This window comes from Magnolia sinica, chromosome 14, assembly GCF_029962835.1.
Source record: "Magnolia sinica isolate HGM2019 chromosome 14, MsV1, whole genome shotgun sequence".
Lineage (NCBI taxonomy): Eukaryota > Viridiplantae > Streptophyta > Magnoliopsida > Magnoliales > Magnoliaceae > Magnolia > Magnolia sinica.
In genome coordinates, this window is record NC_080586.1 from 12440001 (window position 1) to 12458273 (window position 18273).

The following is an 18273-nucleotide window of genomic DNA, read 5'->3' on the forward strand; positions in this document are numbered from 1 at the left end:
CCGTGGCCCACTATACTTATGTCTGAGCCCAAGCCCCAACCCAGCCACCACCCAGCCGTGCATGTTTGTGCAAATAGCGCAATGTAAGAGCTTGTTTGAATTTGTGAAAAGTGTGGTAAAAAAAATATTGCTTATTGGGAAACTTTACTTTCCGAAAATGGTAGAAAAGTAAATTTTATTTTCCATGTTTGTCTTTAAATAAGATTTTTCTAGAAACTTTGGAGCCCATTTTCAAATTTATTATTTTCTTCTTAAGAAAACTTTCCTAATAGTATTAGCATGTTCAGAATAGTATTAGCATGTGCAAGATTAACATGTGACACATGGAATGCCTGAAGTTGGACAATGTCACATGTGAGTGCTTAAGCTTAATGGTGCCGCACGTGATGAATGAGGGTTGCTTGAAGTTGTATGGTGGCACACATAATACAAATAACACATTAGTATATTTGACTCATGTGAGCCCTCGAAGGTAGATGGTGGTACTTGTGCACATTAGCACAATTGCATGAGATATGTTGTCACATGTAGCACATATAGAGTGATTGAAGACGGAAAATAGCACATGGGGACACTTTTTGTTGTTGTTGATGTCTTAAATCTGTAAGTAACAAGGTTCGTTGATGCCATCGACAGACCACTTGATGTCATTGAGCAGTGGTTGATGCCATCAGAAAAATTCAAAAATTTTATATTTTGTCGCTGGAACATTTTGATGTTTTACTCAATGCCATCGAAGGTGTTCGATGCCATCGAAGGTGTTCGATGCCATCGACAAGTCGTCAATGCTATCGAGTGCGCTTGTAGAATTGCATAAGTGCAGGATTTGTTTTCTATTCTGATTGTGATACTATAAGATACTATATATATCAGGTGTAATCAGAATTTGGAAAGGAAGAGAGGTATTTTAGGCTTTCTAATTCGTTCCTAAGGGTTTCAAAGGCATATCTTGGACTAGTGGAGCAGATTCGAGGCTTGTTGAAATCGGTCTCTATCTCTTATAATTTATGCTTTCATAGTACATTACTCATCACTTTATGGCATAGTTTTTTTTTTTTTTTTTTTCCGAAAGGACTTTTCCACGTAAAATTCAAATTGTTTATGTTTGGACTTGGTTGTGCGATTGGTAGTACTTTGTTTGATTTATTTTTGTGTGCTTCTATGGTTCCCAACAAGTGGTATCTTAGCTAACGTTGGGAAGCAGATTGAATCTGAAAATAACGTATCAATGTCATATAACCCGAAATTCGATGTTGAAAAATATTCTGGTAAAAATAATTTTGAACTATGGAAAATTAAGATGACCAGTGTTTCAGTAAAGATAAAATGATGATATCCTTAAAAAGCGATTGAAATATATGACAAATATTGAATGGAACAATATGGATATATAAAAAAAACATAAAAACCTTTATCCAATTATGCTTAATGGATGAGGTACTTTATAACGTCATGAGAGAGAAAGCTGTAGTAAGTACTTGGGCGAAACTAGAGAACATTTATGCGAAGAAATCTCTTGAAAATCATTTGTACTTAAAGCTTCAGTTGTTCAATCTGAAGATAGTTGAGGGAGTTGATGTTAAGGCCAACATTAATAACTTCAATAGATTAATTTGTAAATTATTGAATGGAGGAAACGATGAAAGATGAGGATCGAGAATGCATTCTGCTGAATTCTCTCCAAGCTTCCTGTGAGTCGTCCAAGGAGTCGTGCACTGGTAGTACTACCATTAGCGTTGAGACCAATATCTCAGTCATTCATTCGAAGGTGATGAGAAAAAAAAATAGAGACATAGGTACTTCTACAGATGCATTAGTTACAAGGGGCAGAAATTCTAACCAGGACTGTGTATCTTCATGATCGATGTCCAAATTTAAAGGCATAGACAAAGGCAAGTTAAAGTACTGAAATTGTGAGATGACCACGAACATAAAGAAGGATTGTCAAAATCCTAAGTCGAAAAAGAAAAATTCAGATAATTCTTTTAGGGATGCCAACACTGCGAAACCCAATGAGGAAGCAAACGGTAGTGACATGCTGACCGCATTAAAATTCAAGTACTTCGATGAAGAATAAATTTTAGATATAGGGGCTTCATACCACATGACCCATCATCGAAGTTGGTTCACCAGTTACAGTAAATGCGATAATGGTCAGGTGTTTATGGGCAATGATAATGCATGTAAAGTGGTAGGAGTTGGATCGGTATGCATGAAGATGTTTGATAGCATGGAGCATATCTTGACTGAGGTGAGACACGTTCATGATTTAAGAAAAAGTCTGATATCTTTAAGAGCACTCGAAGTGATTTATACAAATTTACTGGATTTGATCGTGTCCTTAAAGTTTCAAAAGGGGCACTCATAGTCATGAAGGCGTAGAAGAATGAGAATCTTTACAGGTTGATTGGGAACCCTTCATCGGGTGGAGTCGTGGTGTCTATAACGAATTCCATATATGCACATATGTGGCATGCACTCTTAGGCCATATGAATGAGTGGGGTATGAAGGTACTTGAAGAAGGAGCATAACTCTAGAGAAAATTCACACGAGTATGAATCTGGCTGACATGCTTACGAAGGTGGTTCCCACAGAGAAGTTAAAGTTCTGTGCAACTTCTCTGAGTTTGACGGGATATGCATGAGAAGCGATAGTGGAGCTATGATGTAAGGCATAATTAGAAATTAGGATAAGAAGCTATGAAGAATGAAAATTGAAGACAGTGGAGATTGTTGTCAATGCCTTAAATTTGTACGCAATAGGGTCTGTTTATGCCATTGACAAACCACTCAATGCCATTGAGCAGTGGCCGATGTCGTCGATAGATGCTCGATGCCATCAAAAAAATCTATATTTTGTCACTGGAATGTTTTGGTGTTTTTTCGATGTCATTAAGATGTTCGATGTCATCGACAGAACGTCGATGCCATCGAAGTCGCATCAAAAGTGTCATCGAGTGCGTGCGTAGAATTGCATAAATGCGAGATTTATTTCTTATTTCGATTGTGATACTATAAGATACTATATATTGAGTGTAATCAAGATTTGGGAAGGAAGAGAGGCATTTTAGACTTTTTAATTTGTTCATAAGAGTTTTAAGGGCATAGCTTAGGGTTGTAGAGTAGATTCGAGGCTTGTTCGAATCAGTAATCTCTCTCATGTAATTTCTACTTTCATAATGTATTACTCGTTGCATTGTGACGTGGTTCTTTTTATTTTCGAACGGGTTTTTCCACGTAAAATATGAATTGTTTGTGTTTGGATTTCATTGTGTGATTGGTAGTACTTTGTTTGATTCATCTTTGTATGCTTCTACGGTTCCCCAATACTTTTTACATGTGTGGCATAAATGAAAGATAAATCGTAGCAGATGTACCACACAAGAGAAGATAGGCAATGAAAAGTTAGCACACGAGAGGCACCCTTGTACATCTCGGCCTAGTGAAGATGGATGGTGGCAGATAAGGGCCTGTTTGGCCGGACCGATCCCACGGTATTAGGAGGGATGGGATCGCGATATCTCAGGATTTGCATGACGAGCCAAACAGACTCGGTGAACTTGTCCCAGGATATAAGCAATCTCATGGACCTTAAAACAATCCATTGACATCACCATCATTACCGTAAAATTGATCTCATCCCTTGGTTGGACGGATTGGAAGGTAAAATCCCGGGATATGCCGGGAGTGCCAAACAAACCCAATGAACTTGTCCCGGGATATAGCAGTCCCATGGATCTTAAACCAATCCACTGACACCACCATCATTACCTTAAAATCCATCCCATCCCTCCTAATCCCATGGGATTCGCCCGGCCAAACAAGCCCTAAGGTATATGACACATGCATGTATGATTCAATAGAAAATGGACTATGTACATGTGGGTCCTAAGTAAAGATGGATAGTTGCACGAATGCGAATTGCGTACTAAGTAACTCAGCATGCTAAGCATAGTAAACTATGTGGGGTCCACCATGATTTACATATTTTATCAACTCCGTCCATTCATTTTAACAAATAATTTGAGGGCCCAAGACCAAAAACGAAGTATATCCAAATCTCGAGTAGACGTCACTAGGGGTGTATACGAACCGAGCTAACTCGGTTGGCTCACTCGACTCGACTCGAAAAAGCTCGATTCGACTCGGTTCGAAGCTGAGTTCGAGCCGAGTTGAGTTGACTTTTTGAGCTCGAAAATGAGTTCGAGCAGGCCCCAGCTCGAATCGAACCAATTCGATGACTCGGTTACTTTGCCATTGATGTTGCTCACTAAGTGTTTGACTCAACGAAGTGTGGCTTTTGGCAAGGAAGGTGTGGATGTGAAACAAATATCTTTTTCTTTTTCTTGGTTTTTCTTGGTTTTTCTATTGCTTAGAAGGTGTTTGATAAAATATCTGTAAAACCATTGCTTCTGTTTCACATATAGAGGAATTTTGAAGGTGTAGTCTAGGTATTTGTGGAAATGCTGCAGTGGAAAACTCGGCTCGATCTTAGCTCGAACTAGCCCGAGCTACTGACTGAACCAAGCCGAGTTGGACAGTTAGGCTCGGTAGGCTTGAGGACCGAGCCGAGCCGAGTTCAAGCTGAGGTCAACTAGTGTCTGAGCTGAGTTGAGCTGAGGCCAGCTAGTGGCCGAGCCAACTCGACTCAGTTCGACTTGATGTGCACCCCTAGACATCACTAAGGGAAACATTGTGAATTGAAATTCTACCGTAAAAAATTTCTTGAGGGCCACAGAAATTTTGGATCAATCTGTTATTTGTGTTTTCCCTCCATCCATGTCTGTGTAATCTTATGAACAAGTTAGATGAGAAATAAACATCACTGTGGGCCCTACCAAGGTTTCAACGGTGGAAGTCATTATTCCCACTGTTTTCTGTGGTGTGGTCCACTTGAGCTTTGGGCATGCTTCAATTTTCGGCTCAACCACTAAAATGAAAAACGGATGGACGGCGTGGATAACCCATATACAGTCACGGTAGGCCCAACTGAGTTTACTCAGTACGATGAAAGAGTACTGAGTAACTCAGTACACAATCCGATTTCTAGTGGTACATGCGCAGAATGCATGATAGAAGATGAGCGGTCCAATATTTAGACACGTGACACATATAAGATGACCGGAGATGGGCGGAGGCACGTATGTGTTTGATTCTTGAGAAAGCTAGAGAAAATGCCTTTCTTAGAGTAGAAGGTGTTAAAATATATTAATTAATTTTTCAAAAAAAATAAAGCAAAGATTTTTCCAAAAAGATAAAAACAATCTATCACAAACGATTAAAAAAAAAACTAGTTTCATGCAAAATTGGCGAATCCTTTCCTTTCCTTTCCTTTCCACAAAATCCAAACAGACCTAAAAGAAAATCATTTAACAGGATACTAACCAAAAGTAGCCGTCCGAAAGGTTGTCCACCCTTGCATGAAATTCCTACTACCGGTCACCACCGTCGCCCCCATCCCATCTCCTACTAACATTATATTCATCTTCTTCTTCTTCATCTCCACATTCTCTCTATACACCCCCTTCTTCACGTAGATCACGTACCTCCTCCGACTATGATCAGGAGCATGATTCACTGCCTCCATGATTGATCTGTACCGTCCACTTCCATCCAATGCCACAACTACGTCCACATGCATCGCTTTAGGAGCCATACCCACGAGTTGCCATTCTTCAGGTGGGACCCACGTCGGAAAATATGGATTCTTCTTACTCCTACTTACATTTCTAGCTGGTTTTAAAGGTAAGCTATGAATGCTATTAAACATTTCTAATACATTGCTAACGAGCTGCGTAACTTGTTCTAAGCTTCCCTTAATGTACTCCCTCACACGCCCGTCCGTCCCTTCAAATCCTTCCAAGCACGTGTCTTGGTTACTCAGCGCTGCACTCAGCCATGCTTGGAGATTGCCTGAATTTTGTTTTCTTCTCGAGCCCGATCGAATTTTCTCCATTTCCGCCAACGACCACCCGAGCTCGTCCATGGAGTAGTCGAGCAGCTCCTTGCAATCTCCAATCGCCATTGTCTCTCGGGGATTATAGGACAATGAGGTGAATGGTGAAACCATCTCGATCGCCCGTTGGAGCTCGTTCATCGTCGCCTTAATGGCAGCATGGATGATCATGGCGTGGGTGTTGTGATGAGTGGCTACGTGTTTGTATTCCGACTGAATGGTGGAGATGCATGATTTGGGGTGGGCCATGTTGGAGCAAGTTTGTTCTATCAAGGTTTGCATGGTTTTGATATTTTCTTGGGAAGGAGGAGGGTCTGGAAGAGCTTTGAGTGGGGTAAATGAAGGTAGGATGAGGAGAAGTAGGAAGAGATTAGAAAATGCCATTGTAAGGTAGTGAAAATGAAGAAAGGAAGGTTGGTTTTGGTGGGGGGTTTTAAAGAGGTTTTGTGTGTGAAGGGAATGTATGTATTGTCTATCTTTGAAGGAAGGTTCTATTCTCTTTCTTTATGCTTTTCCCCTCTCATATTTTTGTCTTGGAACTAAGCAAGGAATAAATGGGAATTGTGGAAAGTGGGGCCCATGGTATGGTAATCCAGACCATTGCTCAGTTGCACCTCATCAGGGATGACCCAGACTCGAAAAGTCTTACAGATTATATGAGGGTTTCAACCTACAAATCTTTGGACAATTTTCAATTGAATGTGGACCGTTGTTATATTTCTGTTATTTATAATCTACAGTGGAAAACGAATTGGAAGGCCAGGATTTTCAGGGTGTGGAGAAGCATTTCAATGGCATGGATTACTGAACCATCGGTCCCATTTATTAGAATTGGAAACCTATGGAAACAGTAGAAATATGTAGGACACGTGTCATATCCGATAATATCATTCCGAGGGTGATACTTTCCTTTGCATACGCAAAATCATGAACAGAGAAAGACGTCATTGCTGATGACACCAGCACACAAACTGACCGAGTCTCTCTCTCCCATAGATTGCATACTACACAGCACGATTTTTAACGTCTGGAACTTTTATGAGCCCACCATGATTTATGTACTAGATCTACACCGTCCATCAAAATTTCAAGACCATTTTATAGTATAATCCAAAAAAATAGGCACATCCAAGTTCAAGTGGACCACTCCATAGAAATCAATGAGGACTGAATGTACCACCATTGAAACCTTCCTATAGCCAACTGTGATGCTTATTTATTATTTAACCTGTTCACAAGGTTATACAGACATGGATGAATGAAGGGAAAACACAAGTATTCTATTGTTATCTGTTTTTGGACTCACATCCTGGGATGAAAAAACGGATGGCCAGTGTGGATCTAAGAAATATATTGTCTCTGGCCTACGCTAAATTTGCTGGGTGGGGTATGCGAGTGGAGGACATTCGGATGAGAGAGAAAATCTCAAGTGTTGATGTGTGAAACTTTTGTAGCCCCTATCATGATAATTGTCAGATCCACACCGTCCATCCAATTTTAGTTAACGTTTTAGGTCATTAGACAAAAAACCAGGGCATATTCAATGCTCATGTGGGTCACACTGCAGGAAATAGTGAGAATTGGACAACTATTATTAAAAAAATTTGGGCCATAGAAGGCTTTTATCAAGATTATATTTGTGTTTTCACTTAATCCTGGATGTCGTGACCTTATGAAAAGGTTAGATGGCGAATAAATCTCATGGTGCAACCTAGTATGGTTTTAACAAATCTTTCAATATTGTGGTACATATGAGCTTTGGATGTGCCTCAGTTTTGGGCTCATGATTTAGAATGACGTGGAAAAATTAATGGACAGCTAACATAAATCATGATGGGTATAGAGAAGTTTCATGCATTAAAAGTTGTGTTGGGTAGTACCCAATTTTCGGGAGAGAAATTGGGTGTGTTTTGTAAACTCGTGTGAATGGCGATGACGTGTACCAATGAGAAGCGACGGCTCAGAAATTTCCTGTCCATCCAACACACTTAGAAAACGGGAGAGAAGGGATCTTCATTTGGTTTCCGGGCCCGATCTTGTAGCCCGCGGACTACTAAAGTAACTTTATAGCCTGCTAGTTGGACTGTCCATATGAATGATCTGAACCGTTGAAGAAAATAGATTCAAGCAATAGTATGCCGTGGATGAAGTATGAAATTCCAGAATTGATCGTAGATGTTCAGTCTGTCAAATGATAAAACCATAGAGTCGACGACATGCATCCGTTTACATTCAAGCCCATTTTTTGAACAGTTAAATCATCTTTGAAGAGAAAGAGTATATTCCATGTTCTGTCCATGATGGGCACTACCTTCTCAAGCCAGCATTACGCTAATCCACATGGCCCAGAGAGGTGAGTACCATATCATTTAAGTAGTCCGCGGACTACCTGTCTTTTAATCTTTCATGAAAATACAATAAACCGCACGATGTAATACTGTCACAACCAGGGCTACAGCTGCGAAGGCCCGAGCCTAGAAGAAGTTAGTCAGGCCCAGGTTCTAACGGGCCGGCCCAAAAATTGATCAAATCCCTATATATGAAGGTGAATGTTACTGATCCATCCGTTGATCAGGTGGGCCACACATGTATAAAGAAATACATAGAAAAATGAAAAATGATGGTCTACATGCAAGATGGTGTGTGTTACTTAACTGACAATGACGGTAGAATAGAACACATTAAGTGGGCCAAGCTAAGTTGGGCTGGAATGACCTGAGCCCAAGTCCATGACATGAACAATACTCAACGGAGCATGATAATCCGTGGCCACTGACACAGCTATTTAACATATGGCATGCATCTACCTCAATCCTAACCGTCTGAACTGTGGGCCCCACTATGGATGGATGGTAGCCCCAAATGAATTGATTAGAGATTCTACCTTTAATCAATGAACACATGTTTGTTGAACCTGGGTCGTTGAATAATTTTTGTTTCAACCATCCACTTGATGGCTACAAATCAGTGTCATCCGCAGCATAATGCTTTTGGTTTGTGGCCCATATGCAATAAGCCAATGATTGATCAGCAAAAGTGCCACGTGTACGGTCGTCATATGCATGTTCATGTAGTCATACTCTGTCACGGTATCAAATAAGAAGTCATTTCAATTACCATATGGGTTGGCGTAGAAGTAGGCTCTTGGGTCATGGGCTAGGCTTAGAAACATTTAGGCCCAGCCCATACATCACCGTCCATGTAATAGGACACCATAAAATGGAATGTTGGAGGGTGAAGCTTTTACAAGTATTCCCTCAATTATACTTTTATTTGTGGTTGGAGCAACGTTGGTTATTCCATGCTTGCGATGCCTCGTTTGGTCTTTCGGTGGTGCTTGTACATTATACCCGGCTCTTTGTTCTTATAAGTGGGCCCACTGTTTTCAGTGATTTAGGACATTGGTCCCAAGGGTGCAAATGGGTCTGGTCAGGGTGGGAGAGCTCCTAGACCCAACCCATTTAAAAATCGGGTCAGAAAGACATAGACAACCTATTAAAATTTGGGTCAAGTCCAGGTTAAAAGTGGCCAACCTATTTATTTAATGGGGTAAGTTTGGATATATCAAACTTAAATATGAAAATAATAATTGAGTTTTACACAAATAATCTTTCAAACCATTTAATTGATGGTGGTGATTTATTTTAATGGTAATGGTAAAGAATAAAATAGCCTACAGCCCAAATACAAGGAGTAAAATCAAACAGTAAGGATAACCTTATTAGTACGATTTTGGGCATATTCTACATTGACATCAAGCCCACCATTTGAACATTCCTATCTGTCACAAGTAGTCAATAGATTACCACTTTTTTATCGTAAAAAAGGGGGTGAACCATTGTTGTGGTCTAACCCAATAATAAATATATGGCCATCTTTTATTAACTATTTTTTCTTAGCTCTGGATCAGGCTCTGGCGTAAGTGGTCCACTTTAGTATGACCTAAATTAGACACATTTAAAAATTGAGTCTAGTCTATAATTAGTAAAATAGCAATATGCAACAAAGAGGGACGAGAAATGTTCTTGTTTAGTTTAGCTTTGATGTAAAATAATAAGTTAAAAAATTCAGTCAAAACAAATGGATATGTAAGCAATTGGGAGAATGAGAAGTTCATGTATAAAACAGTTTGGAATAAAAAGAAATGAAGCAAAAAAAAAAAAAAAAAAGCCATGCATGTTCATATCCCTCTCTCTATATGCATATACATGCGTGTGTAAGATTTTGTTTTAAGAGAATATAATAATTATTATTATTAGAATATTAACATTATATATATATATATATATATATATATATATACACACGGAAACGCTCACCTGCGAACCAGTTCGTACGTACTACGTACGCACTTTTTTGAGAACCCATTCTACCTGATGTGGATCCAAAATCTGAACCGTTCATGTGAAGCAACACCTCGTGAAACCCCCAGAGCCCAAGTTTTACTTTGATCTAAAACTTTGATGGCCCATGAAAAATGAAAACATTTTCCTCCCTTGATTTGCATTTCTCTTTGCTATGGCCCAACAGAATTTCAGATCAGGGTGAAAGTTTGTCACATGGGGTGTCATGGAATTCCGCATCACATGGACCGTTCAGATTAGACACCCATGACACGTGTGCAAAGGTGCGCACGTGCGTAGGTGCGCAGGGGAGCATGACTCTATATATATATATATATATATATATATATGGTGTGGTGTTTTTTGCCTTTCTCGAATCTTTCCTTTTTAAGTAATGCTCATATAAATTAATCTTTCTTAAATAAAAAAGTTTCACCTTCTTCTCACACCAATGTTTATCTTTTAAATTTTTTCAAAAATATTTTTTTAATATAATGTATTTATTGGAAAAAACATGTTTAGTACAATTTGCCTAAAACACAACTTTTTTTGGGCTATCATCCAAGATATACAAAGTTCTGTATCTTTGATCAATTATATGAGTTTTTCCTTTCAATTTAAAATAGAGCTGTAGGTTAGCCGGTGACTCCAACATCAACCAGCTAGTTGGTGTCAAAGCTTTGTAGGCCCTACCATGATGTATATGTTTTATCCACACTTTCAAAGCACTTTGCCATCTCATATTAGGGCATGAGCCCAAAAATGAGATAGACGAAAGCTCAAGTCAACCACACCACATGAAACAGAGGGTATAATGGTCCACTGTTGAAACCTTTCCAGGGCCCATGTTTATTTGTCATCCAATCTATTCATAAGGTGTGCATAAGGTCACATAGACCTGGATGAAGAGAAACCACAATATCAGCTTAATTTGAACTTATGTGCCTCCCATGAAGTTTTCAATAGTAAGCGTTTAATCCCCACCATTTCCTGTGGTGTGGTTGACTTGAGCTCTGGATCTACCTCATTCTTTGGATCTTTTCTTAAAATGAGTTGACAAAGTAGATGGACATTGTAGATAAAAAAACATATTGTTATGCGTAGCCACCACACATTTGGCAAAGAAGTAACCTTAAAATGAATCGAACACGCAAATAGAGAAACGAAAATTGAGTAAACACGGAGAACACAAGGATTTTAAGTGGAAAACCCCTTGCAGGAAAAAACTACGACATTAAGTGGCAAACAATCCACTATAAAATCAAGAATTACAAGAGATGTATAACTTATATATTCAAAACCCTCATCTCCAAAGATGAATCCCCCTTCTCAAAGCCCTAGTTTTCCCTATTATAATGTTAGGATACCCTAATCCCGCATATAACAAGGTTTATATAACCTAATTCTGGAATTAGAAACAAAACCGTACACTTATGTAGAGGTTGTGTGCGCCGTCAATCAAACTTTCGATCGATCGAGTTCGATCGAATCAATTCGATTTTGTTAATCGATCGATAATGTTCAAAAGTGTTAAGAGACCAAACTTGGTTTTTTTGAATTATTTCGATCGATCAAGCCCTGATGTTCGATCGATCGAATATGTCCAAAACTGTTAAGAGACTAAATTGATTTATTTAAAAATTTCTCGATCGATCAACCAAGTTGTCAATCAATTGAAGATCCTGAATTTTACCAAATTGAAGGCACCTTGATCAACAAACTTCACTGTGGCTCCAATATAAAAGTTTTTACTGATTCAAGTAGCTATCCCCGTCTCTAATTTTTATTATAGCTTTCTCATAACTTCATGTGCACACTTCGTATTCATTCATCCTTCATCAAGCCTAGAGAAGTCGAGCAAAACATGAACTTCTCTGCAAGAACCAACTTTGTAAATATATCAACTTATTTTCACTAGTGTGAATCTTCTTAAGAGTACCACTGCCTTCCTCTAGCATCTTCTAGATAAAGTAATGTTGCACATCAAAGTGTTTGGTCCTACAATGATACACTGAGTTTTTTGCCAAATTAATAGTGCTCTCGTTGTCACAATGTACATGCATGACTTCCTACTAAAGTCTCAACTCATTCATTATTCCTCTCAACTAAGCCACTTCCTTAAATACTTCTGCCACTACCATATACTTAGCTTTAGTTGTGCAAAGACCAACTACAGACTGAAGCTTCGGCATCTAACTCATCGCTGCACCTGTTAGTATAAATGAGTAACCGAAATTTGACATTCTATTATCCACGTTGCCAGTATAATCGACGTCCATATAGCATATTAGTCTCTCCACAGATTTTTCGAATGATAACATGTAGTCAGCCGTACCTCGTATGTAGCGAAGTAACCATTTCACTATCTCCCAGTGTTACTTACCAGAGTTTGACATGTATCTACTCATAACAACCACTGCATGTGAAATATCAGGTCTCATACAAACCCTGACATGACACTGGTGTATATCAAACTGCCAACTGCGCTCGAGTAGGGCATGCGAGACATATACTACTTTTCTTCATCATACGTAGGACATTGTTCCAAAGAAAGTCAGAAGTGAGCAGTGTTGGATGTGCTAACGAGTTTAGCTTTGTCAAGTTTGAACTTAATCAAGACCTTCTCAAGATACTCCTAAGAAAACTATAGTTTGCTCCTTTTCCTATCACTGTTTACATCAATGTCATGAATTCTCTTTGCAACCTTTAAATATTTCATTTCAAATGTCCTAGACAACTAAGCTTTCAATATGTTGATTTGATACATGTTATGACTGACGATAAGCATATCATCAACATAAAATACCGGAATAGTAAATTCACAATAACTCAGTGATGTAAAGTAGACATGATAATGGAACTGATTTATGATAAACTGTTGGCTCGACATAAAATAATCAAACTTTTTATACAACTACCTAGACAGCTGTTTCAGGCCGTACAATGACTTTTTCAACCTGCAAACCTTATTCTTTGCTCCGTACACTTCAGACTCTTTAGGTTGTTTAATGTAAATATGTTTTTTCAGTTCCCCTTATAGAATAGTTGTCTTTACATCAAATTGTTCTAATTTCATATTCTATTTGGCAACCAACACCAATACAGATCTGATAGATACTTGCTTCATAGTTGGTGTGAATATCTCATGGAAGTCGACACCTTCTTTTTGACCATATACTTCACAACCAATTTTGCTTTATATCTATCCAGTTTCTTACGGAAGATCCACTTGCACCCAATTTTTTTTATCCCATGGAAAGTTCCACAAACTCCTATGGCTCATTCTTGTACATGAAATCCGTCTCGTCATGCATCATTATCATTTATTTCTTAGCATCTAGATCGTCCAATGCTTCTTAAAAGGTAAACAGATCCCCCTCATCTGTGATGATGACAAACACAACATTTAAGTTATTCATATATCTCATTGGTAACCTATGATTTCTTGGTGGATTTCTCCTAACAGATGTCGTCTCCACTTGTTAATGTACCTCTTCATGCGGCTCAGCTTCCTCAAGTGTCTCACCCTTATTGATTTCAACATCAACAATCGCTGATTTTTCATTTTCGTGTGTTCGTCCTTACGGAACAAGGAACTCTTATCAAACCTGATGTCCCAAGTAATTGTGATTTTTCTTATGGGTCAGTCATATAACCTGTATCCCTTCACACCATCACCACAACCAATAAAGGTACACTTTTTTGCCCTTTGGTCTAGCTTATCTCTTTTAACAGACGATATATGAGAGTAAGCATCACAATCAAATATACGTAATCCTGAGTAGTCTACTTCTTGACTACTCCATACTTCCTCAAAAATGTTACAATCAATTGACATATACATGTAATGATTCACTAAATAGAAAGTCATATTAACAACCTTAGCCCATAACTCATTGCTTAAGACAACACTACTTAGCATACTTTAGGCTCTTTCTAAAAGAGTTTGATTCATATGCTCTGTCACACCATTCTACTCTAGTGTATGCCTAACCGCGTTATGCTCTACGTTTTCCTTGTTCTTAAAAAATATATTAAATTCCTTTGAAGTAAACTCTTTATCATTATCTTCCTTAGAAATTTTAGTTTCTGCCTTGACTATTTTTTAACTATAACTTTTCATGACTTGAAAGTAATAAAAATATTAGATTTATATTTTAGAAAATAAACTGACAACTTTATAGAGTAATCCTCAATTAATGTTACTAAAAATGACGACCCACTTCTAAAAACAATGGGTGACGACTCTCACACATCAGAATAGACATAGTCAAGTTATCATTTACTTATATTTTTCTCAGTTTGAAATGACAATCTTGATTGTTTACCATATATGAAATGCTTACATATATCCAACTAAAAAAATTAAAATAGGAATCAAACCACGATCAAGTAGTACCTTCATACCGCGCTCGCTCATGTGACCTAGGTACGCATGTCACACATGCACAGACGTGGATTCTACTACAGATGCTACCGCTCAACTTGATACAGTGCTCCCAATCAATTTGTAGAGATTTTCGCTCCTTTGTACCTTCATAACCACGAGTGGCCCTTTTAAAAATTTTAGGACATTTTCATATCTAGAAAATTTGCATCTGAGTGCCTTAAGAACTCCTAGAGATATCATATTCTTCTTCAAGTTTGGGATGTGCCTCACATCTATTAAAGTACGCTTCACCTCATCAAACATTCTTATACAAACCAATCAAATTTCAATCATCTTATAGGCATGATCGTTACCCATAAGAACTAAGCTACCATCATACTCACGATACATGACGAACCGACTCCGATGAGGACACATATGATATAATGCCCCCGTATCCAAAATTCACTTGTTATACAAGTGTCCGACTTTAGAAACAGACAATATGTTATAACTACTTATCTCCTCATTAGATTTCACTGAATTAGACTCTTTTGGTAAATTATCTGAATTCTCATCCTTATAGATTTTAGAGTTTGTACAGTCCTTCTTCATATGTTCTATCCTACCATAATTCCAGATCTTTAACTTCCATTTGCTCTTCGACTTAGACCTTGATCGTGACCTACCCTTCTCTCGTTCAGGTAGTGTCCCCCTTACAACCAGTGCCCATGTAGAAGTACATTCCTACTATTTTTCATTCTCTTCTGCTTCAACTGAAGGGTAGAGACAACAATATCGAGGTCCAATATATCCCTACCATGGCATATAGTATCTACCAGATTCTCATAAGAATCTGAAAGGGACCTCAACAATATTAGGGTTTTGTCTTCTTCGTCGATTTTCACCTCCACGCTTGTCAGTTTGCAAATTACTTTATTGAAAGTGTTAATGTGTTCAGAGAGATCTGACCCTTCCATCATCTTCAAAGTATACAACTGTCTTTTAGATATGGACGATCGGAGAACAACTTTGTCATGAGAGGCTCTCCAACCTATCTCATAAGCCTGCAGTAGTCGTCTTATAATTAACATTATAAATAATATCATCGACCAAACACAATTAAATTGCATTAATAGTCATCTGATTTAGGTCATCCCAATCCTCTTCTTTTATAGTTTCAAGATGTCTCTCTTTGTCAATGAGAGCCAACGACACCGCTTATTGAATTAGGAAGGCTTTCATCTTCAATCTCCATAATTCAAAGTTATTTTTACATATAAACTTCTCTGTCTCGAACTTCACATTCGATCCCTTTGAATCTATCTTAGATTTGATTTAAACACCCCAACGCAAAGCCTACGCTCATATACCACTTATTGTGCATAACCGCCGCACATTAGGTGCAGAAGCAACCTTAGAACGAATTAAACATGCAAATAGAGAAACTAAAATCGAGCAAATACAAAACATAATAATTTTATGTGAAAAAAATTTTGTGGGAAAAAATCATAACACCAAGCGATAAACAATCTACTATGAAGTGAGAATTACAAGAGATAGACAACTTACAGATTCAAAACCCTCGTCTCTAGAGACGAATTCCCCTTCTCAAAAGCCTAGTTCTCTCTAGTACAATATTAGAATACCATAATCCCACATATAACAAGATTTATATAACCTAATTTCAGAATTAGAAACAAAATCGCATACTTACATGGAAGTTGTGTGCACCATCGATTGAACCTTCGATTGATCGAAGTTGATTCTATTGATCGATTGGATCGATCGATGAAACCTCAATCGAATCGACTTGATTCTGTCGATCGATCAATAATGCTCAAAAATATCCAAAGATCAAATTTGATTTTTTTTTTTGATTTATCTCGATCGATTAAGCCTTTGTGTTCGAACGATTGAACATGCCCAAAACTGTTAAGAAACTAAACTGATTTATTCAAAATTTTCTCGATCGATTGAACATGTCTAAAATTGTCCAGCGACTAAACTGATTTGTTTAATACTTTGATAGATTGAGCAGGATGTCGACAATTAAAGATCCGGAATTTCACCGAATTAAAAGGACATTGATCAACACATACATCATGGTGGGGCCATGCATGGATCTTCGACACTAGATAGCTGGTGCTGGGGTCACCCTTTGCTGACTAGGATCAGACCTGGCCGGCTTGGGTCGATTTAGAGAAGACAACCTGCTGGTCTATTTAGCAATTCAGGTTGAACTTTCGAACACAAGCGCTGGCTCATGGGTCTAAAATTTGGACCCAATAACTTATCAGGTCGCTCCAATCTATTATGGTTATACTTATTAGAGCGGTGGTTGAACTGCCAGCCACAGCAACGGGTCGAGCGCGCAGGTCCCGTTTCTAAAACATGGGAGGGAAAACACCCAAATCACGTTCACTATCTGTCATAGAGGCACACATGTGTATGATTTCTGATCGTTCATCAAGTGGAGCAAGACATGAACTTTCCCTGCAGGCTCAAACATCAGGCGGTTCCACTCATCAGGTTGTCTTCACAGGTAGTTAGAAAAAGTATGACTGAAAGTAAACACATCACATGCCTGATTATCAGTGGATGGCCTACAATTTTCAGCCAGGACTTGGTCACAGTTTGATCCCACTTGATGAGTGGTCTGGATCTCGCACACGATAGTCACATCAAATGCCACATCTTTTGTTCGCCTGAGAATGTCCATGGAAATAAATAACATTCTCTTCAACGGATGAAGCCATTGCAGTATCAGTGTTTTGAAGATCCCTATCATGGCCATCCATTGAAAGTACCACCTTTATGTAGCAATGTATCACACTTGTATGTGATCCACGCTGTTCATCATCCAGGCTTCACCATGCAAATGGTGTGGCCCACAAGTTAGCCTGATCAACTCATCCGGCTGGCCACAATGTTGCTAACTCGTCAATTGTCTTTAGAACCGTCCATTTCTTTTCTACTACCGTGGCAAGCCAGAGGAGAAGATCCAATCATCCGGACCATGACCTCATTGTGGAGATTGATTATATCTTGAAATTCACACCGCTCGATCAATCTTAGCCATCTTTGTTTATGGAATCAGTACAACTGACCATTTTATTTCAACTGTTCATTTGATGGCAATAAATATAGTGGCTAGGATTATTCAATTAGTATGATTTTCAATTCATGATGCCTCAATTGTGGAGCCTATGATTTGGACATCTTAGATTGATTCACAATATATGTGACGTGTACCATGGCTAGATACCCTACTAGAAGTTGGTGGTGAACTAACACCTTATATTCAAGATTTAATCCTTCGAAAACAATACAATTAACCAGCCTCGTCGCAATCAGACAAGTTTTCAATCTATGATTAGATGAGTCCATCAAAGTAATCAAATTTAAAAAATCGACACTTAAAATCCCTTCAATAACTTAGGAATTAAGGATATGTGTGTACAACCACTTATATAACTTATGAATTGATATATAGATGAATTTATGTATATTCGTTAACATCTCTATAAATTTATATGGATCTCCCACTTCTTTTATACTTTTATATCATTTTTAATGAAATAAATATAATATACATTTTTTAC

At 38.3% G+C, this 18273-nt stretch overlaps 1 protein-coding gene across 1 annotated transcript in view; it reads right to left on the reverse strand.

Annotated features, from left to right (window-relative positions):
* Window positions 1-6381, reverse strand: part of LOC131225772 (putative pectinesterase/pectinesterase inhibitor 22) — an 8364-nt gene extending 1983 nt beyond the window's left edge. The window contains exon 1 of the mRNA XM_058221365.1: window positions 5386-6381. Coding sequence (XP_058077348.1) covers window positions 5386-6340 — 955 coding nt within the window. The 5' untranslated portion in view covers window positions 6341-6381. The remainder of the gene's footprint in view (window positions 1-5385) is intronic.
* Between the last annotated feature and the right edge of the window lie 11892 nt (window positions 6382-18273).